This window comes from Protopterus annectens, chromosome 1.part0 (assembly GCF_019279795.1).
Source record: "Protopterus annectens isolate FY-2018-M chromosome 1.part0, PAN1.0, whole genome shotgun sequence".
Lineage (NCBI taxonomy): Eukaryota > Metazoa > Chordata > Ceratodontiformes > Protopteridae > Protopterus > Protopterus annectens.
This window is the reverse complement of record NC_056725.1, coordinates 1,202,476,565-1,202,503,936: the sequence shown is the minus strand read 5'-3', so window position 1 is coordinate 1,202,503,936 and position 27,372 is coordinate 1,202,476,565. Positions and strand designations below refer to the sequence as shown.

At 43.1% G+C, this 27,372-nt stretch overlaps 1 protein-coding gene across 3 annotated transcripts in view; it reads left to right on the top strand.

The window, feature by feature from the left end:
* EP400 (E1A binding protein p400) overlaps window positions 1-27,372 on the top strand; it is a 3,509,270-nt gene that overhangs the window by 1,016,951 nt on the left and 2,464,947 nt on the right. For all 3 annotated transcript variants that reach the window (XM_044065578.1, XM_044065569.1, XM_044065563.1), the window contains one exon: window positions 2,698-2,900. In XM_044065578.1, coding sequence (XP_043921513.1) covers window positions 2,698-2,900 — 203 coding nt within the window. The remainder of the gene's footprint in view (window positions 1-2,697; window positions 2,901-27,372) is intronic.

The following is a 27,372-nucleotide window of genomic DNA, read 5'->3' as shown; positions in this document are numbered from 1 at the left end:
GATGCATCCTTGAAGGACATAGTACAGTTTTGTACCTACCATAAATGTAGATGTCCTATAGGTATGCATCTGCAGTCAGGTTTACCCTCCCTCCTTCCCCTCTCTGGTATTTATTGGGTACTACTCCCTCTCATAGCTAGCTGGGGTTATCTATTATGGTGTATTTGTTTTATAGATACATATAGATATATATTCATATATATTTCTGTGCATTTTTGGAATTTATTGGTTTTCTCCAAATTTAGCCTTCCTTAGAGGGCACCTAGCATCTGGGGCAAGAAAAACTGAGGATGATGGCGTCGGCTGATGCTTTTATACCCCAGGCGCTCTGACGTCGGGGAAGGGGCAACATCAGCCGATGCCGGACCCAGGCTTTGGAATCCGGCCGACCGAAGGGCTGCCTGAGGCAGGACAACCCATATGTTATGACTACAGATGCATACCTATCGGACATCTACATTTATGGTAGGTACAAAACTGTACTTTCTACTGACTGATCTAAAGAATTACTATTCCCTGGTTACTTACTGAAGCAAGGCAAGAGGAAGTGGGTGAGAGATCCTCCTTTGTCAGGTTACAAAAACAGGCTGCTACCGTCTCATCTAGTATTAAAACATCATTTCAGTCCTGGATTACAGAATGACATCACATACATCTGACTTGTGATTCCCATACTGCCCTCCTTTACGAGGAACTGAACCAGAATCTTGCATGTGTTACCATACACACACAGCTTTGCCAAGATGTGTGTTATAGCATCTGGAAGCCATAAAACCATTTCAACACTTCCACCCTTTCAGGGTAGCAGTCATTTCATTGCTAAAGACAGTGCAGAAGGCTTCCTGGTACAGACCTTTTGGCTGTGGCTGCATTGAGACCTGTGAAATGCAGTCTTTGTATGGCTTATAACAAGTAATTTAATTTCACACTATTTTTCAAAGTTAGCTAGACTGAGGTTAACCTCTTCTCTTCCAGTGTCCTTTGTTACAGTGTATTCATTTCAATAGTTACCATACAGTCTGACGTACAGGTACATTTCTTTTTCTGTCCAGCAGGGCCCTCTTTTTGTATATTTTTAACACATGCAACTTTACAAATACATTTTCAACACAAGCACCTGTACACTTCAGTTTGATATACAAATGACATGTAATGCTTTGCAAAATCCCAGCTAGCTATGCTGGCATATGTTACGCATCCACTGACCTACTTCTCGCATAGCTGGCAGTACCTCACACCGTTAGGCAGCCACATGGCTTTTGTTTAACACTTTTATATTTGGCATTATAATATAAACTGAGTATTATTTTCAGACTGTGTTTTGTCTTTAGATTGCTTTTGTCAAAATGATGTTTTAATCAGTTGCACCACCCAAGTGGATTTGGGTAGAACTCTGCCTTACTGGTTACAGAAAGTAACTACTCGCCAAGTACTTTGATAGTGTCCTTACTATAATAATCTGTAAAAGGTAAAATACTCTTCTGCTCACCCCTCCCACCCCCTTTCATGGGTGAGTAGTACATTCTTGTTTCCTCAGCCGCTTTCTGTCCTTATCTTATGATTGTGTTGATATTGTTTGGCTCTTGCTAAAAACTAGAGAGTTCAGAAGAGACCCATAATGAAACTGGGGAAGGAAGACATGCAGCCTAACAAAATATTTGTTGGATAAATAGTACTAATGCCCATAGCAATTAGTCCTGCTGGTTTATTGAAGCTGGATAAACTTACATCTGTCATTATGGTTAGTGCTTAACTTTAATTTCTTACATGATTGATTCAGTTGGAAAAGAATGAAATTAATGGTCAGCACCTGATATTATAGCTTTCAAAAACTGTGGGCACTAAAATATGTTCAGTAACTTTTAGGCTTGCACATGTCATGCAGTTAGTATTACACATAAAGGTAAGAAAAGCAGGTGCTGAGTGCTGTTTGGATTTCTGTGGCTTGATTCCGTCATTCTTTTCTTTTAAAATAGTATGTTGCAATAATGAGATAAACTTGTTTTATGAATGCTGTGTGAATAGGATATAAGTAAACTTTTCACATAAAATAATACATGCAAGAGGGCGGCCGCGGTGGTGCAGCGGTTAGTGTTGCTGCCTCACAGTAAGAGGTTTTCCAGTTTGATTCTCGGCTGGGGTGCCCTCTGTGCAGAGTCTGCATGTCCTCCCTGTGGTTGCGTGGGTTTCCTCCGGGTGCTCTGGTTTCCTCCCACATCCCAGAGACATGTTGTAGGTGGATTGGACACTCTACATTGGCCCTAGGTGTGAGTGTGTGCATGTGTGCTCCTTCTGTGAAAGGTTGGGCGCCGGGCTGGCAACTCGACTCTGTAAAACTCCACTGCCAGTCATGAGCGGACAGGTGATCCGCTGTTGCGACCCCTAACCGGGAAAAGCCGAGAGAAGAAGAAGAAGAATACCTACATGCAAGAATGTAGACAAAATTGGATCTCTGTGTGAAAACATTGCTATAATCTATAAATGTAATGTAAAATAACATTTTGAATGTACTTGGTGCTTGTCATGTGCTTCATACCTTGTCTAATATATACTTACCAACTTTCTTTTATGATCAGTCCTATTTTTTATTGACCGTGTATGTTTAACCACTGTTCCTGCAGTTCATCTTCACTGTGAGCCAGCCTTTTTATTTCTTAATATATTGATATTAAGTAATAAACATTTTTTTCTTCCAAGGTATGGATGAGTTTCAACCTGAAACTGAAGGCCCCCAGGAGGAAGTAGTGATAGATTCACTTCTTACCATTGATCCAAGTAAAGGCCCAGAAAGGCTGAGTGCAGGTACATTTGATGGAAAGAAAACAAGGAAGAACATAGTGGATGTTGCATCCATGGCTGAGCAATTTCTGCCAAAAGGAATTGCAAAGGCTACTGCTTCGGTATATACTTATTTCCTTACTTCTTGTTTTAGTTTGTTCTAATATTTACAAGCCTTGAAAACTGCCATATGAAGAGTTTTATGTATATGGTGTAATCTTTTGTTTGCCTAAGAGTTGATGTGTGTAGTGCATTTCATAAAAAAAATAGTGAAGGTGTGTTTTTCTCCGTCAGTACTAGTGCCATTTTTGATTTTAAGTAAGAGCAGTGAATTAGTGAGCTTTATTGTATAATGATTTGGACTTAAACATTAAAACTTGTGTATTTGTTTTTGATTTTTCTCTTCAGTCAGCCACTTTTCACATGTAGCAGTAAAAAGTTTATTGCATTTTATGTACCAATGGATGATTCTACCCCCGCCCCTCCCAAGCATTTTCATCCTCAGTTTAATTTCCCCAAGTTAGTTGGTAATATAACTTTCAAGAACTGTAGACACTAAAATGTTCAGTAACCTTTTAGGCATATGTTAATTTTAATCCTTTGCAGAACCTGTGGTTTGCTTTAAATTTTGTATGTTTTGGCACTGAGCATGAAGGATCGAAAAATATGAAGTTTCTGTGTTCTGTGCGCAAGCTTTCAGGTGTTGGTATGTGACACAACATTGGAGCACCTATTTCTAAAACTCCCTACTCTTGTTTTAAGGTATATTTGTGTCTCTTTAAGATAGTCAGTAGAATATCTGTTTTTTTCTTTTGAGTTTTTATTCTTTCTGTAGATTGTGTTTGACTGTAATGTACATATTAAGTTTAAAACTTTAGTTAAGGTGTTTGTTTTGAAGTTGTTTGTATTGAACCGGTATGATCTTTAGGAAAATGTGGTGTCGGCTACCAAATTTAAATGACATGATACAGGTCTGTCCTGTAAATTTAGCTGCTGATTGACTAAAGGTTGCAGAACAAGTGGTTAGCACTAAAAACTGAACAGTTGTGTGAATCAGAAATAAAACAGTAAATAAATGTGCCCCCCCCCCCCCCTCCCCGGGCTAATTATGTACAAGTCTGTCATTGTTGTACTTTTTTAAGCAAGGAGAATTCTCCTGTATACCACAGTCTCAGACTTGGTGTGTAGAAAAACAGACTATATTTTATTTTTTATTCTCATCCCTTGTTGGCTATAATGTCTCCTCTCTCTGTAGGCCAGTTGTTTTCCAAAGATGCAGAATCTTACAACCAAATTGTTCTACCAAGAGACAGCTGAGCTGAATATTTAGAGTACTTACCATAATTTCTGAAGGGCAAATGTTTAGTCCCTGACCTCATGGTTCATGTCCAGTAAGCCATAGAAAGGTTTGCATGAAATGGATTTCAGTGAGGAAGCATCATTTGCTTCCAAGTCATGTAACCCATCAAGACTCTGGTCTATGCCTTACCCCCAGGAAACCATGATGTCCTTCCATATCACTCTTGCCACAATCATAACTTAATCCTGACAAGGATAGCCCAATGTCTGGCCAGTATTCCAAAGCCTTTAATACTTACAGGAATTGTATGTCACACATATGCTCCCCAGACAAGGTGTAGGACATAAAGTTGAAGTATGGACAGACACACTCAGAACTTCTTTGTCGCCAGTCCAAACACCATTGTTTGGACATCAGTCTGAATGCGTTTCTGCTGTGCTGGTTACCGAGATGTTTTTCAGACAAGTGCCCCATCTGAGTTTCTTTTTATGTGTAATGCTGTTGGATTCATGTCATCCAGAAAGGGAGATGACAATGTGGGAGGCAGATTCCCCGTGAAGACAGTCACAGCTAATGTCTTTCTCTTTGGGTGCTTCCATTGACCATAAACAGTGTTTTATTTGCCAGTCCTTTGTCCCTAAGACTGTATGTAGCCATTTATTCTGTTTTAGTTATCTTGAAAACCAGCATCTTAAATTGCTGGCTCAAGGTGCTGTGGTGGAGTCTTCCAATCCTGAGGATCAGACGTCTGCCAAGAAGGCCAGAAAACACTTGGGTCCGATACTCCAGCTGTCCATCCACCTCCAGACGTGTGTCTCAAGGTTAGTAAAAGCCCAGAGGATCATCGAGTGGCTGCCTGTGATTCTTCCAGCATGACCCCATTGGAGTAGGGCATGGATTTGACTTTTCACTTGTCCTTGGACGCTTTACAGACATAATCTCCTGATGTTGAGGGGGAACCTCTGCTGATTATATCCGAGGGTCTGAGAGGGATTCCACAGATGTTGGAGAGGAGATCCCTATTATGCTTACTGAATATCGCCATGGGTCTGAATCTTCGAGGGTGTTTTGTGGACATCATGCAGAAAAAGAAAACCAGGTACATTTCCCCTGTAGTTAATGATCCACTGTGTGAATGGCAAGATTTTACTCAAGGGTTATTTAATGCTTTAATGGTGTTAAAGCCTCCTCCGGGGATGTCTCTGCCTGCCCTTCCCTGGTCTTCCACTCCTCCAACACCACCCAGGGATTTAGACACTTCAAATGGGTATCTGGAGTCTGTGGAAGAGTTCCTTGGCTTACTCTTCTCAAATTCCTTCCCCCTTGGACTATGGCGCAGATGAAGAGAATTCTGTTAGTCCTGATTCCCCTTTGGAGGAACTCTCCTTTGGGGATACTGTTGTCTGCATGATGGAATCTTTTTAGGGGGGGATTGTTCTCTGGTTTCTTATGGCCAGAAAAGGTATTATGAGCTCCTCCAAATGGAGTATCCTAAACCATCAGCTGTTCCCCCTGTTCTGGATGGCCTCCTGGATTCCTTTTCAGCATCTTCTGTGACCCCTGATTCTCAATACCCTGCACCAAAGAAATGTGATAGATTGTGCAAGTAGTTGATGAATGTAAATTACTTTATAAATATCTTTCTGCAAGACCCTTCTGTAGTGTCGGTCTCCACTGACAAGCCCTCCAAGCTGTTGCCCTCTACCATGTTGCTCCCTTCAGATAGGGATTGTAGGGCTGTTGAGAGGCTTGGCAGAAACGTTTACACTGCTGCTACTTTATCCTTTCGGGGCTTCAACTACCAGACTCGTATGACCAGGTATGATGTTTATCGTGTTTCACTGTTGCAGTCATTACAGTTGGGTTATCCTGCTGGCAGACTACCCGCAGTCGGCCCGAGTTCCAAAGTCTAGGTCCAGTGTCGGTTGCTGTTACCTCCTCCCTGACGTCAGTGCGCCAATGGTATAAAAAATGCAGCCAACGCCATTTTCTTCAGTCTTTCTTGCCGCGAGGTGCCCGAAGCAAAAGCAGTTCGCAAGTGCCGGTCGGCCATCTCCTGAGATTTTCAAATTCGAATTTCAGATCCGAAGTTTTCATTAAAGCTAAGTACCCCGTTGGGAAAACTTTTTTTTCTTGCTCCAGACCGATGTCAGAAAAAGTTAATAATTGTATTTCTTGTGGGAAGCAAATACCTCATAAGGATTTTCATTCTTACTGTATTCCTTGCCTAGGCCCTGACCACAACGTGGCTAGTTGTCTGTTTTGTGCTAGATTTAACCAATGCACTATTAAACGTCAGTACGATTTTGCATTTCATTACTTTGGCAGAAGATTCAATTATATAATGCCATCAGAACAGCCAACTACCGGAGTTTATAAAAAGTGCAAAGAAAAAGAAAAGGACAGGCATCTGAGGTCCAAAACCGACGACGTGGCTTCCACTAGGCCTGTCGCCGGTTCTCAGTGAGGCGCTTTCGCAACCCCTGACACCCGCTACCTCACAGCCACAGGCCGCTTTCGACTCCCACGTGGAGCCGACTAGGCCGCTGGAAACTCAAGCTATTGGACACTCGGAAACTATTCCCTCAGATGGGTCCAGAGCCGCTGAGCAGGCATCGGCTTCTGAGGGTGTATTCAGGCCTACACAGATGTCCTAGAAGGATGCATCTGCAGTCCTTACAAATGGGTTGTCCTGTCGTCAGGCAGCCCTTCGGTCGGCCGGATTCCAAAGTCTGGGTCTGGCTTCGGCTGGTGTCGCACTTCACCCGACGTCATTGCTGCAGTTACTCGGGTATAAAGGCATCAGCCGACGCCATTTTCCTCAGTCTTTCTTGCCGCGTGGCGCCCGAAGCAGAAGCTGTTCGCAAGTGCCGGTCGGTCAGAACCAGAGATTACTACTACCGAAGACTTCTAAAAAGCTAAGTACCCCGTTGGGGACTCTTTCTTGCCTCAGCCGATGTCAGAAAAAGTGAATAACTGTTTAACTTGTGGGAAACAAATACCTCATAAAGATTTCCACTCTTACTGCTTACCTTGTTTAGGCCCAGACCACGACGTAGCAGCTTGTCTAGCCTGTGCTTCTTTTAACCGACGGACGCTTAGACGTTGGTCGGAATTTGCTGAGCAGTTTTTCGGCTCTGATTTTGCTTATATTATGCCGTCGGATCCTCCGACTTCACAAATATCCAAAAAACGCAAGGATAAGGACCGACACTCGCGGTCCGCGGTTTCGGCCGAAACCGCGGTTAAGCCAACCGCGAGTGTCTCGGTTTCGGCTGAAACCGAGCAAGCGGTTCTTCCTTCAGCGAAAACTTACCTTCTACCGAGGCCTCTTCCAACCTTTTAAAATACCCTTCTGAAATCCAACCTGCAGTTGTGGTTTCTCAGGAATTATCTGACACTATTCCCTTGGATATTTCAACCCCTGCACGTGGAGCTGCTAGGCCTCCTGCAGCCATGTCCATTAAGGCCTTTGCCAGGGCTAAAGCAGCTAAAGCTACTAAATCTGTGCCTGTTAAGACCCCCTCTCACAGGCCTAGCTCCAGTTCCCAAATGCTTAGTCTAGCAGAGGATCTCATTTCTTTAATCCGGGGATCCCAACCTCACCCAGACAGGGCCTCTCACCCACCTCCAGAGAAGAGGCCTAGAGCAGAGCCCCTGAGCCAGTTTCCACAGATGATTCCTCTGATGATTCAGATAATACAGACCCTCCAGAGGCTCCTTTTTCCCCTTATGAAGACTCTGATGCTGAAGAGTCCATCCCTTCTGCCTCTCCGCCTGAGGAATTTTCCTTTGGGGAAACCTTGCATGCTATGAGGGAACAATTTCAGTGGCAGGGCCAAGATTTTTCAGACTCCAGAAAAAGGCTTAGAACTTTTTTGCATTTACCACAACATAGGCCTTTAGCTATACCTCCAGTTCTTTCTGTTGTAGATGATGCATTTAATGATGCTTGTACTGCTCCTGATTCATTACCTCCGGCCCCTGCTAAGCCCGATAGGTTCTACAGGGTCCCAGACACACATCACCATTTATACAAGGCTCCTTTTGCAGATCCTGAGACTATCTCCCAGGGGCCTAAGGCTGTAGCAACTGCCTCTGCCAAAAATCCCCTCCCCTCTGAAAGGGAATCCAGGTCCTTAGAGAGATGGGGTAAAAAAGTTTACACTTCTGCTACTCTGTCAGCTAGGGCCTTGAACTGTCAATTTCATATGATCCAGTATCAAGAATTTATGCTAGACCAGTTAACCAAAAAACTGTCCTCTGATGAACCTTTAGACAAGAAATATGTTCAGGAAATGGTACATAACATTCAGCAAGTTAGTAACCATTCTTTAAAATGCGGCTATGATGCACTGGAAGCTTCCTTTAGATCAGCCATGACTGGCACAGTTATCAGAAGGCATGCATGGTTAAAAGAGCAGGCCTTACCGGACCATGTCAAATCAAAACTATTAGATGCTCCCATGGGCAAGATCAATTTGTTTGGCTCTCCTGCACAACAGGTGCTGAAGAGAAGGCAAAATCTGTCCAAACAGTGAAAGATTTCTTACAGGTCCAACCTCCAAGGTTTAGCAGGAATTGGCCCTCCAAGAATTGGTCCTTTCCAGACTCCTCCAAAGCACAGAGAGGCAGGAATAGGCGTTCAAGAGGCAGAAGCCAATCCAGGGGTGCCTACAGGGGACGCCAGTGGCAGGGTAACAACCGGCGAGGCACAGACACAGCCACCACCACTACTACAGGACAATCACAGTGACTTGGCTCTGGCACCGCCTACCAGGGAACAACTAGAAGCACCCTTAGGCGGGAAGCTAGCTTTATTTTCAAAGAACTGGCATTACATCACAAGAGACAAGTGGATTTTGCAGACAATAGACCAAGGTTACAGGTTTCATTTCCATACTCTACCAGGAAAGAGAGGAATGCCAAACCTACCTCCAAATCAAAAGGCAGAAGCTCTAAAACAAGTAAATCAATTATTAAAGATGAGAGCTGTAGAAAAGGTACCATATATGGAGCAAGGAAAGGGCTTTTACTCCAGACTCTTCCTAGTACCAAGGAAAGAAAGCAAATGGAGACCTATTCTCGATCTGTCCGCTTTAAACACATTCCTCATTGTTCCAAAATTCAAAATGCTGACCCTACAGCAGCTTCTTCCCATGCTGGGCAAGGAGTCTTGGCTGGTAACTCTAGATCTCAAGGAGGCATACCTGCACGTCCCCATACGACCAAATTGCAGAAGATACCTCAGATTTCTTGCAGGATCAGAGCATTATCAATTCTCAGCATTGCCCTTTGGCTTATCTACTGCGCCCAGAGTGTTCACAAAATGCCTGGCATCAGTAATCGCTCATTGCAGGCTTCAGGGAATCCAAATCTACCCTTACCTGGACGACTGCCTGATACAAGCGGACAACAAAAACAAGCTAGCAGAAGACTTGAAAAGAGTCATTTACCTTCTACAAGCCCTGGGATATATAGTCAATATAAAAAAGTCAAGGCTGATACCATCCCAAAAGATAACCTTTTTGGGTGCGGAGCTGGACACATCCAAACAAATGGCATTCCTAACAGTAGAAAAACAGGAGCAACTCCCTCTCTACTTCTTGGCATTAACAAAGCAAAACCATCTAACAGCAAGAAAAGTCCTACAAGCATTGGGCTTCATGGCATCCTGCATAATATTAGTCCCACATGCCAGACTGCATATGAGAAAGCTACAGTGGTACCTAAGGAATTTATGGTCTCAGCACAAGCACAGCCTAGAAACCCAAATTCCAATAATTCCATGCCTGAAGCAAGAATTCCAATGGTGGGCTCAGGCCTGTCAATCAAACGAAGGATTACCCTTCCACAGCACTCAACCAAGCCAAACCATCACAACGGATGCCTCAGACCTCGGTTGGGGGGCCCACATGATGGACAAATGCATACAAGGTTTATGGACTCAAGAACAGTTGCACCTACACATAAACCTAAAGGAAATGCTGGCAGTAAAACTGGCAATTCAGACTTTCAAACCATTTCTTCGACAAGGCCAATTGATGATAAGGACAGACAACACCACAGTTATGTGGTACATCAACAAGCAGGGAGGCACACATTCGTACCCTCTATGCCGGATGGCCCTGGACCTCTGGAATGTGGCCCTGAGTTACAACATTCAGTTACAAGCAATCTTTGTACCAGGAAAAGAAAACACTCTAGCAGACATATTAAGCAGGACTACCACGGATGCCCACGAATGGATGCTGCATCCGGACATCTTCAAAACCATTACAAGAAAATGGGGTCTCCCAGAAATAGACTTATTTGCATCCCCACACAATCACCAATTAAAGAAATTCTGCACCAGGACGTACCATCCACTGGCATGGAAGGTGGACTCCCTATCCTTCAGTTGGAAAAATCTGACAGCATATGCATTCCCACCACTTCCTTTGATGCACAAGGTGCTATTGAAGATCAAAGAGGACCGTCCAAGGATCATTCTGATAGCTCCAGATTGGCCAAGGCAACATTGGTACCCATTACTGAGGAGCATGTCTCGGGAACAGATATGGCCCTTACCCCTAGTTCCCTTGCTATTAACTCAGAACAACTACAACACCCTGCATCCAAACCTGAAAACTCTGCAGCTGACTGCCTGGAACATTGCATAAGACAAATTAACCCAAATTTATCCCAAAGGGTTAAGGACATTATCTTGGAAGCTCGCAGACCTTCAACAAGGAAAACCTATTCAGCAAAATGGAAAAGATATCTCATTTGGAGTACTGCTAAAGGGAAGATGTGTCACTGGTAAACATAGCCAACATCCTGGAATACTTGGCAGAGCTATTCCACAAAGGCCTGTCCTACTCTTCCATTAAGATTCATGCATCAGCTATTTCAGCAGAATACGACTTGGATCCTCCAGTCTTCTCACATCCTCTGCTCATGCAGTTTCTGAGAGGAATTAAAAATGTAAAACCTCCTAGGAAGCCACCATTACCTGCATGGGACTTGAACTTTGTGCTAGAAAAATTGACACTTCCTCCTTTCGAACCAGCAGCAACAGCAGAATTGCAATACTTATCATGGAAAACTGCTTTCCTGCTGGCAATCACTTCAGCAAGAAGGGTTTCTGAGCTACAGACATTAATGGCAGTACAGCCCTTTCTGATTTTCCATCAAGACAGAGTGTCCATGAGAACAAATCCTACTTTTATGCCTAAGGTGGTCTCCAGAGTATCTTTAAATCAGGCTATCCACCTACCTACATTCTTCCCCAATCCACAGAACAGGGGAGAAAGACTGTTGCATACCTTGGATGTACACAGACAATTACGCTACTACCTGGACAGGACCAAGAGCAATAGAAAAACTGACCAGCTACTGGTAGCATATGCAACAGGAATGGAAGGGAAAGCAATTTCAAAACAGACAATATCTAAGTGGATAGGAAAAATTGCATTAGATTTTGTTACTCCTACCATGGAAGGAAAACTCCAGAAAACATCAGGCCTCACTCTACAAGAGCTACAGCCACTACCACAGCTTTTCTACGAGGAGTGGCTACCAAAGACATTTTAGAGGCTGCTACTTGGAGCTCAGTGCATACATTTGCCAAGCATTATAATTTACCTTTATACTCTAGATCCCGAGCAGGTTTTGCCACTGCTGTTTTGCAAGGGATCTTAACTACACCATAATTCTATCTTTCCTCCTCCCCCAGTTTGGCTATGGTATTCTACCCATTTGTAAGGACTGCAGATGCATCCTTGAAGGACATAGTACAGTTTTGTACATACCTTAAATGTAGATGTCCGATAGGAATGCATCTGCAGTCAGGATTACCCACCCTCCTTCCCCTCTGTGGTACTCCTAGGGTATTTGCCCCTCTTATAGCTAGCTGGGGGAATCTATTATGGTGTATTTGTTTGTATATATGTACATACATGCTTATTTTTTGTTTGCTCTCTAATATTTGGAATCATTGGCATTTATCCAAATTTAGCCTTCCTAGAGGGCACCTGGCATCTGTTGCAAGAAACACTGAGGAAAATGGCGTCGGCTGATGCCTTTATACCCGAGTAACTGCAGCAATGACGTTGGGTGAAGTGCGACACCAGCCGAAGCCAGACCCAGACTTTGGAATCCGGCCGACCGAAGGGCTGCCTGACAACAGGACAACCCATTTGTAAGGACTGCAGATGCATTCCTATCGGACATCCACATTTATGGTAGGTACAAAACTGTACTTTGTATGTAAAGCCAACTTCAGCTTCAAAGGCAAAGACTAAAGCAGCTCTGAAGACAAAGAAACAAGTACAGCATTCTCTTGGACAGGCCTCCATGCCTAAAAAACAGATGCTTAAAATGGCTGAAGACCTAATTACTTTGATCAGGGGTTCCCATCCCCCTCCTGATAAGAGACCTAGGCAAGAGATAGAATATGAATATTCAGATCAGGTTTCCATTTCCTCTGATTCCTCTTCTGAACATGAATATTCCCTTCCTCCCTATGAGGATTCTAATGCTGAAGAATCTATCCCTTCAGCCTCTCCTACTGAGGATTATTCTTTTGAGGAGACCCTGCATACTATGAGGGAGCATTTCCATTGGGAGAGCCAAGATTACTCAGAATCCAAGATAGGCTCAGAGACTTCCTTTTATTACCTCAGCACAGGCCCCTTGCTATTCCTTCTGTTTTAGACATTGTAGATGATGTATTTTCAGAGTCCGGTCTGTCTCCTCACTCTTTACCACCAGCTCCTGTTAAGCCAGACAGATACTACAGGGTTCTGGATTCACATAAATTTCTTTACAAAAACCCTGCTGATGACCCAGAAACTATTTCTCAGGGTCCCAAGGGGGTCAAGGCTTCCACTGCAAAAAACCCTATCCCCTCTGATAGGGATTCAAGGGCCCTGGACAGATGGGGGAAAAAGATTTATACTAATACTATCTTGGCTGTAAGAGCTTTAAATTGTCAGTTTCATATGCTTAAATACCAGCAATATCTTATGTCATTGCTTAAACAGAAAATGTTGACAAATTCAGAATGTGCAGAAAACAAAGAAATGCAGGATTTATTGCATGCAGCTGAACAAGTGGGAAAGCATACTTTGCAATGTGGTTTTGATTCTCTAGAAGCCTCCTGCAGGGCCGCAGTTACAGGTTCTGTCATTAGGAGGCATGCTTGGTTAAAAGAACAGAATCTGCCTGATCATGTTAAAGCAAAACTATTCGATGCTCCATTACAACATGATACCTTGTTTGGTGTTAAAGCAGAAGATGTGTTGAAGAAAGTGGAGGACAAAGCTAAATCTATGCAAACAGTGAAGGATTTCTTACATGCACAGCCTCCCAGATTTAGCAGGAACTGGCCTACAAAGAATTGGTCCTTTCTAGTGTCAAACAGGCCACAAAGAGGCAGATACAGACGCCCCAGAGGCGGATCACAGCCCCAAGGCTCATACAGGCCTAAACAATGGGGTGCTTCTACTTCCAAAAGCGGAGAGGAAAAATCACAGTCATACAGGAAACGGTCTCAATGACTTTCCCCTGCCAGCTCCAAGCACTTATCTTCTGGCAGCTCCTTTGTGGGGAAAACTAGCACTTTTTTGACAAAATTGAGACATGATCACCCAGGACAAATGTCTTAAATATCGTATCTCAAGGCTACAGATTCCACTTTCACACCCTGCCAAGACCAAACGGTATGCCAGACCTGCCACGCAATCAATGGGGAGAGGCACAAAAACAAGTTTCATGCCTCATGGACATGAGAGCCATTCAGCAAGTACCACAGCAAGAGCAGGGACTAGGATTTTACTCAAGGCTGTTCTTGGTACCCAGAAAGGAGAAAGCCTGGAGACAAATACTGGACCTGTCTCTCCTAAACACATTCCTGGATATTCCAAAATTCAAAATGTTAACTCTGCAGCAGCTTCTGCCCATGTTGGGCAAGAAGGCTTGACTTGTGACCATAGACCTAAAAGAGGCACACCTGCATGTCCCAATCAGACTATCATGCAAAAGATACCTCAGATTTATAGCTGGCTCAATGCACTACCAATTCTCTGCACTGCCCTTTGGCTTATCTACTGCGCCCAGCGTCTTCACAAAATGCCTGTCACCAGTGATTGCATTTTGCAGACAAAGGAATACAAATATATCCTTACTTGGACGACTGCCTTATTCAAGCAGAGAACAAGGACACTCTACTACAGCATCTGGCGTTTGTAAAAAGGTTACTAACGAGTCTAGGGTACACAGTAAACGAAAAGAAATAAAAACTCGTACCCTCTCAAGAGATAATATTCCTGGGTGCAAGCTTAAATACAACTGCCCAGATGGCTTTTCTCACACCAGACAAACACAGACAACTAACTACTTATTTCAAAATGTTGACAACAAAGACCCAGTTATCTGCAAGAACAATTCTGCAGGCTTTGGGCTTCATGGCATCCTGCTTTCTGCTAATTCCATATGCAAGACTGCATATGAGGAAACTTCAATGGTATCTAAAAAGTGTTTGGACTCAACATTGCCACAGCCTGGAAACAATAATTACCCTTATTCCCTGCCAGCAACAGGAGTTTCGATGGTGGGCAAAAGCCTGTCACCTCAACACGGGACAGCCATTCACCTTACCCACAGCCAGGCAGACACTGACAAAAGATGCATCAGATTATGCCTGGGGGGCCCATATGGCAGGAAGATGTATTCAGGGCATATGGTCCGCAAGTCAAATGCATCTACATATCAATCAAAAAGAGATGCTAGCTGTTCAGAAGGCCCAGACAGCCTTCAAGGATCTACTTCATCCAGGACAACTACTGATAAAGACGGACAATACTACAGTCATGTGGTACATAAACAAGCAGAGGGGCACACATTCCTACCCCCTCTGCAGACTAGACATGAACTTGTGGGACACAGCATTGACTTACTAAGTACATCTGCAAGCACAATTCCTGCCAGGAAGGATAAATACTCTGGCAGACAAACTAAGCAGAAACCTAATGGATCCCCACGAGTGGAAATTGGATCCACAAGTCTTCAGCATGGTAACAAAGAACTGGGGATGCCCGGACATAGACCTGTTTGCCTCCCCTCACAACTGCCAACTACAGAGATTCTGCACAAGGACATATCACAAGCAAGCATGGAAAGTGGATGCTCTATCTTTCAGCTGGAAAAACCTAACCATATATGCCTTTCCTCCTCTGCCTCTCCTCCCCAAGGTACTCCTTAAGGTCAGACAAGAGAAGCTAAAAATGATACTGATTGCCCCAGACTGGCCCTGCCAGCACTGGTACCCAATCCTAAAGAGCTTGTCTCAATGCCCATCTTGGACATTACCTCAGATTCCTAACTTATTGACCCAGCAAGACAGTCAGATACTGCACAGCAAACTCAGGACCTTAAACCTGGCAGCATGGCAGATAATGTATCCATTCAAGACATACCTCTCTCTAAAGCAGTGATGGATGTTATTTTGGAGGCCAGGAGGCCTAGCACCAGAAAATCTTATGCAGAAAAATGGAAGAGAATCTGTGCTTGGAACCAGGCACAAGGTATTGACACGATTGTTCCAAATATTCCTCAGATTTTGCAATACTTAACTGAGATGCTGGATAAAGGCCTTTCCTTTTCATCAATTAAAATTCATGCCTCTGTCATTTCAACCCATTACAATACAGAACCACGTATTTTTTCTCATCCATTAATAAGGCAATATCTCAGAGGGGCCAAAAACATAAGACCTCCAAGGAGAGCACCAGTACCTGTATGGGACCTCAACTATGTCTTGGAAAAACTCACACTGCCTCCGTTTGTGCCAGCCTCTGCAGCTGATATAAAATTCTTATCCTGGAAAACAGCTCTGCTCCTGGCAATAACCTCCGCTAGATGAATCTCAGAGTTACACGCACTCATGGTTGTGGAACCTTTTAGCATTTTCCATCCTGACAGGGTTTCTCTGAGGACAAACCCTACATTTATGCCTAAGGTAGTGTCCAGTGTGGCCCTTAACCAAACAGTTCATTTGCCTACCTTTTACCCAAACCCACAGAATAAAGGTGAGAGACTTCTGCATTCTTTGGACATTCACGGGCAGCTACGCTTCTACTTGGACAGAACCAAAGCTTTCGGAAAGACTGAACAACTTATAGTGGCATATGCTGCAGGATCACAAGGAAAGCCTATCTCAAAACAGACGGTTTCAAAGTGGATAGGCCACTGCATTCATTTCTGTTATTCACAGCATGGCAAATCAGTGCTTAAGAGCATTAGGCCACATTCAACCAGAGCAGCAGCCACTTCAGCAGCCTTCCTCAGAGGAGTACCAACCAAAGACATCTTAGAGGCTGCAACTTGGAGTTCATTGCATACTTTTACAAAGCACTATCACTTACCTCTCTACTCTAAATCCAGGGCAGGCTTTGCCACTGCAGTTCTGCAGAGCCTGATAGCCTCTCCTAATCCTATTTAGCACCAGCCTCCCAACCTTAGCTTTGGGATTCAACCCAATTGTAATGACTGCAACAGTGAAACACGATGAACATAGTACAGTTGTGTACCTGCCATAAATGTAGATGTTAGAGTGTATTCACTGTTGCAGTCCAGGTTACCCTCCCACCATCCCCCTTTTCCTTGCTGGGACTTATCTGTACTTCTCTATTCTATACAACCTATGTGGTGTATTTGCTTGTAGATGAAGGAAAAGTTATTTTTTCTGTATGCGTGCTTATTGGCATAATTTAGCCTACCATTTTAGGGGCACCTGACATCTGGGGCAAGAAAAACTGAAGAAAATGGCGTTGGGTGCATCTTTTATACCTCTGGCACACTGACGTCAAGGAGGAGGCTACAACAACCGACGCCAGACTTAGACTTTGGAACTCGGGCCGACTGTGGGTAGCCTGCCAGCAGGATAACCCAATTGTAATGACTGCAACAGTGAATACACTCAAACATCTACATTTATTGTAGGTACACAACTCTACTTTTTGGCAGTCCTTTTTCAGGTTTCCAAAGCGGTTTCTGACTAACTCTGAGTGGAAGACGTCTGCCATTTCCCTGTTGGGCTGCACCTTTCAAGTTACTCGGCATGCTGTCAAATGCAGTTAAAATGCAGATGATGCCCCTTCCATGGTTGCTGCTTTTGGTTCTCCTATGTGACATTACTCTTGGCTTCCTCTTCAGGTTCTGCCTGATGACATTAAGGCTAAACTGTTGGATGCTCCTTTGGATGATAAAAATCTTTTTTGGTGCTGCTGCAGCTGCTGAACTTTTCAGGTTCCTCCAAGATAAGGGTAAACAGAAATCTGATTTTCAGACTAAGCCGGGTTCCATTTGACAGTATGTTTCCCCTCCGTCTTTCACGGTCTCTTCCAAATTGGTTAAAGGTCACAGTCAACTCTTTAATTCCATTATCCACCAGGGATACTTCATGATTTGGAAATCCCTTCCTGCCTTTTTGGGCATCCCTCAAACTCCTCGGGAACAACTTCCTCATTTCTTAGAGGTGCTGCATTCTCTTTTGGTCCAGGGTACCATTTAGGTTGCTCCTCCTGCCCAGGTAGGGAGGGATTTTCATTTCCAGAAAAGAGGGCACTTGGGAGACCAATTTTGGATCTTTCCCAGCTTAACATCTTTCTTAATATTCTTTCTTGACTAATGTTGCCTGTTAACACTCTTATTTCCACTTCTGTTACCCCAAGCTTGTGTGGTCTCTTGGGATCTTAAGGACCCCTACCTTCGTATCTCCATCCATTCCTTTTTCAGGAAATGTTTAAATTTCTGTGGCCTTTGATTTTCAGGTCTCTGGTTTACCCTTTGGTCTCCCTACTGCCCCAAGGGTATTCACCAAATGCCTCACTCCTGTCATTGCCTTTTGCAATATGAGAGTAGTTCAGATCTTTCCCTATCTGGACAATCTGCTCATTTGTTTCTTCCACTGATGCTTTACTTTGGGATCTCCGGTTTACTATTTCTTTGTTACAGAGTCTGGTGTTCACCATAAAGTTAGAGAAATCAGCTGTGATGCCTTTTCAGGATCATATTTTCCTCAGTTGCAGGCTTTAGACCATCCCCGTGCTAGCATCTTTGCCTGCCCTCAAGGTCCTGTCTCTTACTGCCTTTTTCCTAGTCTCTTCTGCCTTTGGCTTCAGTCGCAGCCAGGGAAGTTCTCAAGGTCCTTTGGTTTATAGCTTCTACTATTTCCATGCTTCCTCTAGCCAGGCTCCACATGAGAAAGCTTCAGTTGTACCTCATCTCAAAGCTTCAGTTGTACCTCATCTCAATGTAGCTCCAACATTGCCACCCCATGGACTTTCCATTACCATTCCTTCTCTGTCTGAAGCTCAGTCTTCAGTGTTGGATTCATCAACTTCCTCTCAACTTGGGTCTTCCTTTTCAGGCTCCAGTCCTGATTCCAGAGCTCTCTACAGATGCCTCAGACTGGGGATAGGGGAGGCCTCCTTAGGTTCTCTCAAGGTTCATGGTCTCTGGCTTCTTCATCAGAGGTTGGACCACATTAATATAAAGGAGGTGAGGGCTCTGCTTCTGATTCTTCAGGTTTTTCATTGCCCTCTTTCATCTCAGGCCCCTCAAACTTTTCACAGACAATACCACAGTGTTGTAGCATGTCAACAAGCAAGATGGTACAAGGTCCTGTCTTCTTTGCAGACTAGCTGTTTGGGTCTGTGATCTAGCTGTCCTGTATCAAGTGACTTTTAAGGTAGTTTGCATTCTGTCAGAGCACAATCAAATGGCAGACTCTCTGAGCAGGTCCAGGACACAAGCTCACGAAAAGATGCTTCACCGAGATGTGTACTTGGACGTCTGTTGGTGGGGTATTCCTCAGATCTTTTTGCCTCGTCTCTCAACAGGCAACTTCCTCTGTGTTTCAAAGTCTCAAGTCCTCTGGCTTGGAAAGTGGATGCCCTGTCTTCTCGTTGGAAGTGGATGTTTGTGTGTGCCTTCCCCTCCCCATCTTCTGTTACCATGAATCATGTACAAGATCAGGCAGGACTCTTCCAAAATCTTACTAGTGACTCCCTTTTGGTCCAGACAGCATTGGTTCCCCTTTCTTTCTCACTTGGCCATGGGTAATCGCCACAAGTTACCTCACCGAGTAGATCTTCTCACATAAGGCCGCAGGTCTCTCCATCTTTATTTGTCCACACTTCAACTGACACTGTGAATTATAGGATTTTTATCCATTTTAGGCACCTTTTGTCTGAGGAAGTACTTTGTGTCTTACAGAAGGCCAGTAAAGTAAGACTGCCACTGTGAAGTCATAAATACATGTCCAAATGGAAAAGATTTTCTGTCTGGTGTCTCTCTTGCCATCAGGATACTCTATCTGTGGAGTTTCATCTGGATCTCTCTTAGCTGAGTGATCTACTCCATGCTGGCTTGGCATACTCTTCAGTTAAAGCTCACCTGCTAGTATTTCCTGCTTGTCTGCCCTTGACTCTTCTGGCCTCTAGATTTGATGTCAAGTAGTTTCTTAAAAGCATCCTTCCTGTCAGGCCTCCCAGGAAACCAATCCTGCCTTCCTGGGGACCTGAGTTTTGTACTTGAAAAATTGATTCAGGTTCCTTTTGAACCTGCTTCTTCACCTTCCTTACAGTATTGTACTTGGAAAACTGTTCTTCTTTTGGCTCTTACTTCAGCCAGGAGAGAGTCTTAACTTCGAGCTCTCATGGCTGTTGCCCCCCTTTCCTAGTTTTCCACAGAGACAAGGTGTTTCTTCATACTAATTCTTTTAATATTCAAGGTGGTCAGTGAGTTGCCCCTTAATCGGTCTGTTCATCTGCCTTCTTTTTTAACTTCTGAACAATCTACCAGTGAGAAGTTTCTTCACACCTTGGATTTGCATAGACAGCTTAGATAATGTTTGGCTAAAACTAAAGTTATTCCCAAGTGTGTGCAGCTTTTTCTTTCCTTTTATGCCAGATCTTTGGGTTTGGCTGTTTCTAAACAAATCAGCTATTTCTTGATTTCTAAGGCCACTTATTTTTCTTATTCGTTTCATGGTAAATGTCTTTCCTCATCAGTAAAGGCCCATTTTACCAGTGCTATTGCCACCTCTGATGTTTTTTTCCAAGGAGTTGGATACCAGTTACATTCTTGAGGCTGATACTTTGTCTTCTGTTTATACTTTCTGTAGGCATTGCAAGTTGGATGTTATTTCCAGGGCCAGAGCTGGCATTGCCATGGCTATCCTGCATGCATTTCTGGAGGGATCTTCTGTGTCATTCTCCTTCCAGGCTTCCTTTTGATAAGTTCTACTCTTCTGCCTTAGGTTATGAATACTGCAACAGTGATATGGAAGGGACATAGTAAAGTTGTGTAAAATCTTACTATGAGTAGATGCTCTTCTCTTCACTGTTGTAGTATTCGCTGCCTCCCTCTTGCCCACCGTGCTCTAACCTGTTCTTTCTTACACTCCTGGCCTGTGTACATGTCGTTCCATGCCTCTATGGCATTCTATTCCTCCTGGGGCATTTTTAGTCCTGAGTTTGTGCATTGGTACTTATGCCTTGCGTGGGAAGTGTGAAAGTGATGTACACTGTAAGTACTAAAGGCTTTGGTGTACTGGCCAGACTTTGAGCTGTCCTTGGTTATGAATACTACAACAGTGAAGAGGAGGACATCAACTGTTATGGTTCCTGTTTGGTTGTCAGTATCCACCTAGAGCTCTGCTTTGGGATTGATTTCCCTGACGTTCATCGTTACATCCTCCAAATGAGGGAGGGGGTGGCTAAGTTATACTCACCCCTCTCCACTTCCTGACAGCTCTTGCATATGCCCAAAGCTCATAATTTCACTCTGATTACCTTAATTGTTGTCCGTGGTATTTCCCTGAACATCAAAGCAAGTCGGCTAATTATTCACACTTATTTGTAGCTTAGTTATCTGTTCAACTTAAAACGTATGCACCTGGGTACTTGTGTATGTGTACACACTTCTGCAGTGTAGGTCCACATCTTTGTATGTATTGTATATTATAATTATGTACTCAATGTGTGTGTGTGTGTGTGTGTGTGTGTGTGTGTATATATATATATATATATATATATATATATATATATATGTATATATATATATATATATATATATATATATATATGTATGTGTATGTATATATATATATATATATATATATATATATATATATATATATATATACGTATGTATATGTGTGTGTGTGTGTTTTATGAATGAGTATTGGTTCATTGTTTGTCCTTTTGAATGCTGAATATGTGTGTCACCTCTGTTTCTAATTTCACAGGACAGGCCTGCATCATGTTGCATAAATTCTGTAACTAAAATGCTTGTGTGTGTGTACATTTTTGTGAGACTTAACAAAAGCGGCACTCATAGAAATTTATTTAGCTATCACACAGGGTTATCTTATAAAAAGTTGACTGAACAGTTTCCTTTAATGTTCAGCTAGTAAAAATGCATCTATAATACACTGTAAGAACAGTTTATTTTATTTGATCTTTTGGTCTGCCAAGTGCTTCTGTTTTCTAAATTTAACTTCCTTCTAAGGATCCAGCAATTTAACATTGGGGATCTTCCTCAATGGATTTGATGTGCATATTTCTTTCACTTGTGCTGGATATTTTTATTTATGATGATGTCTGTGTGCTGAGGTAAGCAGGTACTAAAGGCCAGCACATAACATGTCATTTTTACTAAATTTCATGGCAGCCCTTATGCGTACCTTTTTTCCCTGCCTTTCACGCTGTTCTTTTTTTATCAAAGTATTCATTGTGACAGTGTTCCCCCATCTTACGCCTAGAACTGAACCAATTTAAGTTTTTGTGTGGCTAACAGATTGTGAACTTGGGTACACTCTGACACACACGCTCTTCTGCTTTACAGAGGAGGGCAGTAACAAAGCAGTGTAGTAAGTGGCAGTGATTCAGTCCATCCACTTGGAAAGCTATGTGGGAGAAGCTTCTAACCTTTCTAGTTTCCTTGAAAATGGTGGTGGATGAAAGTGTCTGGCTTTGAGGTTAGTATGAGTGTTATTGGTACAGCTTCAGGCCTTTGTTGTCGAACATTATTGAAAGCTTGAAGAGCTGGAGGATAAATAAAGGCCACAGCCTGCTGAAGTTACTTTCAGAGCTAATCGTATTGCTCTCTGCTATAGTAATCTAAGCTGTATGGGTTATATCCCCTAAGGGTATAACAGCTGGCAAACTTCCAAAGCTTGAGAGCACATTTCATGTGTCCAAATCATTAGACAGTTTGAGCTGAGCTGACTAAAAGATTTGGACATCAAGCTCTTCAGATCTTTCCTGACGCTGATGAGTGTGCTACTTTGTGGACTTTCAATGATTGACAGTCGGCTTGTGCTGTTCCATTGCTGGGCAGATTAGCTCCCTTTGAGGAAAAAAACTTCTACACTGTATATTTTATTGGTTAAACTTCGTTTCCTGCTAAAGAAAATATTTTTAAGCTAGGAAAATGTATTTTTGATGTACAAGTATTTTTAAACTGGCGGAAAAATGTGTTTGACTGTCACGTGACAGTGCAACTATTTTGAGTATGTACCTTTAACTCCTAGTGGATGTGGCCTGAGCCTTTAAAAATTAAATTATCACCTTACAATTCTAACAAATACTCATTGACAGAGGTCAAATATCAGTATAATTGTGTTTGCCATCATGTATGCTTCAAGATAAAATATTTTTAAACCTTGTATGTAGCATGGTTTTGGAATTATTAATGCAAATATGCATAAGTAATATTTGACGCCTAGAGGAGCAGTAGGAGTTAACTGCAGATGCACCTGGAGGCGTCACTCGGATGTACTTTTAAATAGGAGTGCTTTTATCCTTGTCAGTTTGAAAGTTGTTTAAAACTACTTTTGTAGAGAAACTGTATCATACCTTTTGGAGCTGGCAAAGTGTACTGAAGTGTTTTTTTTTTACTTTGTTTTGTGTGGGAAAAAGTTGCTTTAAACTGTTTTTCATTTTTAATAACTCATCCTGCTTGGCTTCCCTAGAAAAGAAGAACAATTTTCGACCTGACCATGGAATAAAGTACTAGTTCCATGGTCAGTCCTTCTTCAGCCACAAATAGAATAATTTGCCTCAGCACGTGGGCAACTTCTGCTATGGTCAAAGCTGGTTCCTTAGGCTGCTAATCATTTTCCCTGGATACCTCTGGTTTTGGCTATACAGCCACTATGGATTGGAGGTTAGTTACATCTTCTGTTGCTGTTAGGGTCCCTGCAGTGGCAAGAAGGAGCTATTGTTGTCGGTCTTGGGAGAAGGAGCAGCGAAGTTGCCCCAGCTTAGCCAGAATGTTATACCCATCTGTGGGGAAGATGCTGCTGCCATCACTAGACTCGTTTGTCCCAACTTTCCTATTTAAAAAAATAAATAGAAAACTAAGCCTGTGTCTTCTGCTTCAATTCCACTGGACAGGAATATTTATTAGGTCTGGCTCAGGCTTTTGTTGACCTTTCTTATAGGGTGGTTTGTGGTAAAAGAAAGAGATTCATTCTTTCTGAAGAGAGTCAAGAAATTCAATCTGTGGAAGAATGTGATAGTATAGGTACAGGTTTTCTCCACAGATTTACAATTCAGACTCAGAAGAGAGCATGTTATCTGACTCTTTCAGCGTGGTGGGTTTCTTTCTCTGCGACTTTTTCCAGAATGTGCCATTGTTTTCAGTGTGAGAACACTGAGGTTTCTCAGTCTCTAAGGAAGTACTGTGAGTTGTCATAACTGTAATTCACAGAACATTCACCCATCCCCCTAGTGCTATATGCTGTGGGGGGATACATTTGTCAGAGCCAGCCTGCTGCACCTAAGAAAGCAAATAAAATGTGTGAAGTTCCTTATTCTTTCATTTTTTTTATGCACTCATTCCAGACCTGACCAAGCAGCTGTAGCTTTAGTCAAGTCAACTGCCACTAAACATTTTGTAAAATCTAATTCTTCTTTTGTAAAAGATGGTAAACCTGTTGATAAATTTGGAAAATGTTTGTTTCTGCAACTTTTATTTTTACAAGTTTAAGTTGTCAGGCTCATATGTTAGTTTATTCTGATTAATTATAAAGTACTAGGAATGTTTATCTGCAGATGTTCATCGTGTTGCACTGCTGCAGTCATTATTACTTGGGTTATCCTGCCATCAGGCAGTCCCTCAGTCAGCCTGAGTTCCAAAGTCTTGGTCCAGCGTCGGTTGCTGTCGCTTCTTCCCTGACGTCAGTGCGACAGGGGTATACAAGATGCAGCCGATGCCATTTTCTTCAGTCTTTCTTGCCGCGTGGTGCCCGAAGCAAAAGCAGTTCGCAAGTGCCGGTCGGCCGACTCCTGAGATTTTCATTTCCGAATCCAGAACCGAAGTCTTCTACAAAGCTAAGTACCCCGTTGAAACTTTTTCTTGCCTCAGACCGATGTCAGTAAAAGTTAATAACTGTATTTCTTGTGGGAAGCAAATACCTCATAAGGATTTCCATTCTTATTGTATCCCATGCCTAGGCCCAGACCACGACGTCATAGGTTGTCGGTTTTGTGCTAGGTTTAACAAGCGCACTATTAAACGTCGGTTTGATTTTGCCCGACATTATTTTGGCAGAAAATTAAATTATACCATGCCGTCGGAACTACCGACGACCGGAATACACAAAAAAGTGCAAAGACAAGGACAGACATCCGAGGCCCAAAACTGATGATGAAGCCTCTTCTAGGCCAGTCGCCAGTTCTCCGGTCTTCAGCAAGGCGCCTTCGCAGCCCCTGACGACCGCTTCTTTAGAACCTCAGGCCGCCTCTGACTCCCACGTGGAGATGGCTGGGCCTTCGGATGCACCAGATTTACAGCCTACCGAGACTAACCCTTCAGAGGGATCCAGAGTAGCTGAACAAACCGTAGCTTCAGAGGGTGTTTTCAGACCTACTCAGTTAACCATTAAATCTTCTGCTAAGTCTAAAACTCCTTTAAAAACAAAGAAACAAATTCAACATTCACCAGGACAGGCCTTCATGCCTAAGAAACAAATGCTCAAAATGGCCGAAGACTTAATTACCCTGATCAGGGGGTCCCATCCCCCTCCTGATAAAAGGCCTAGACAAGATGCAGACTATGACTCATCCGACCAGGTATCCATCTCTTCAGATTCATCCTCAGACCTAGGATACTCTTTACCCCCCTTACGAGGACTCTGATGCTGAGGAATCAATTCCTTCAGCCTCTCCGCTAGAGGACTACTCCTTTGGGGAAACCTTACATACCATGAGGGAGCATTTCCATTGGGAGGGCCAGGATTATTCAGAATCCAAGAAAAGGCTCAGAGATTTCCTTTTATTACCTCAACACAGACCCCTTGCTATTCCGCCAGTGTTAGATATTGTGGATGATGTGTATACTGAATCCAGTTTAAATCCTGATTCTTTACCTCCTGCTCCAGTTAAGGCTGATAGATACTACAGAGTCCCTGACTCACACAAATTTCTTTATAAAAGCCCTGCTGCTGATCCTGAAGCTAATTCTCAGGGCCCCAAAGAGGTAAAGGCCTCCTCAGCAAAGAATCCAGTCCCCTCTGACAGAGATTCCAGGGAATTAGACAGATGGGGGAAGAAAGTATATACATCTGCAACTTTAGCTATGAGGGCCTTAAATTGCCAGTTTCACGTGCTAAAATATCAGCAATATTTGATGTCTCAGTTAAAACAAAAAATGCTTCCAAACTCAGATCCTCCTAATTATAAAGAAATGCAGGATTTATTGCATGCAGCTGAACAAGTGGGAAAACATACTTTGCAATGTGATTTTGATTCATTAGAGGCCTCCTGTAGAGCAGCAGTTACAGGATCTGTCATTAGAAGACATGCTTGGTTAAAAAAACAGGCGTTACCAGATCATGTTAAAGCAAAACTATTGGATGCACCTTTGCAGGATGTTTTATTTGGAGTTAAGGCAGAAGCGGTATTAAAGAAAATGGAGGATAAGGCAAAATCTATGCAAACGGTTAAGGATTTCTTACAGGTTCAGCCTCCTCGATTAAGCAGAAATTTGCCAACAAAGAATTGGTCCTTTCCAGTTAGACTGACCTCAAAGGGGCAGATACAGACGTCCAAGAGGCAGAGGTCAACCACAAGGTCCTTACAGGCCTCGACGATGGGGTGCATCAACCCAGAAAGAAGGGGAAGACAGGCCTCAACCTTACAAAAAACAGCCCCAATGACTTCCCATTACAGCTGCCAAACAGTTCTGTCTTGGCAGCTCCCTTGGGAGGAAAACTGGCACTTTTCTGTCACAATTGGCATATGATCACCAAAGAGAAATGGGTTCTTAACATTGTATCTCAAGGTTACAGGTTCCACTTTCATACTCTGCCAAGGCTAAAAGGAATGCCAAATCTGCCACCAAATCAATGGGCAGAGGCTCAAAGACAAATTACAGCACTCATGGACATGAGAGCTATTCAAAAGGTGCCAACACAGGAGCAAGGACAAGGTTTTTACTCAAGACACTTTCTGGTTCCCAGAAAGGACAAAGCCTGGAGACCCATTCTGGATCTTTCTTCTCTAAACACTTACCTGGATGTTCCAAAATTCAAAATGTTGACACTACAGCAGCTTCTTCCCATGCTGGGCAAGAAGGCTTGGCTCGTAACTTTGGACCTCAAGGAAGCATACCTGCATGTCCCTTTCAGACAAAACTGCAGAAGATACCTCAGACTCATAGCTGGTTCAATGCACTACCAATTCTCTGCACTGCCCTTTGGCTTATCTACTGCACCCAGGGTCTTCACAAAGGGCTTGGCACCAGTAATTGCATTTTGCAGACAGAAAGGAATTCAGATTTATCCGTACCTGGATGACTGCCTTATTCAAGCAGAGAGCAAAGACATTCTTCTAAAACATCTGGCGTTTGTAAAAAAAAGTTATTAAGTTGCCTAGGGTACACAGTAAACGAAAAGAAGTCAAAACTAGTGCCCTCACAAGAGATAATATTCTTGGGTGCCAGCTTGAATACAACGGCCCAGATGGCTTATCTCACGCCAGACAAGCAAGGACATCTCACTCAATACTTTCAATTGATGGCAACAAAGGCCCAACTCCCTGCAAGAAAAATTCTGCAGGCCTTGGGTTACATGGCATCTTGCATACTACTAATTCCATATGCCAGACTGCATATGCGGAAACTACAGTGGTACCTAAAGAGTGTCTGGTCTCAACACTGTCAAAGTTTGGAAACAGTAATACCACTAATTCCTTGCCTTCAACAGGAGTTTCGATGGTGGGCTCAAGCTTGTTACCTCA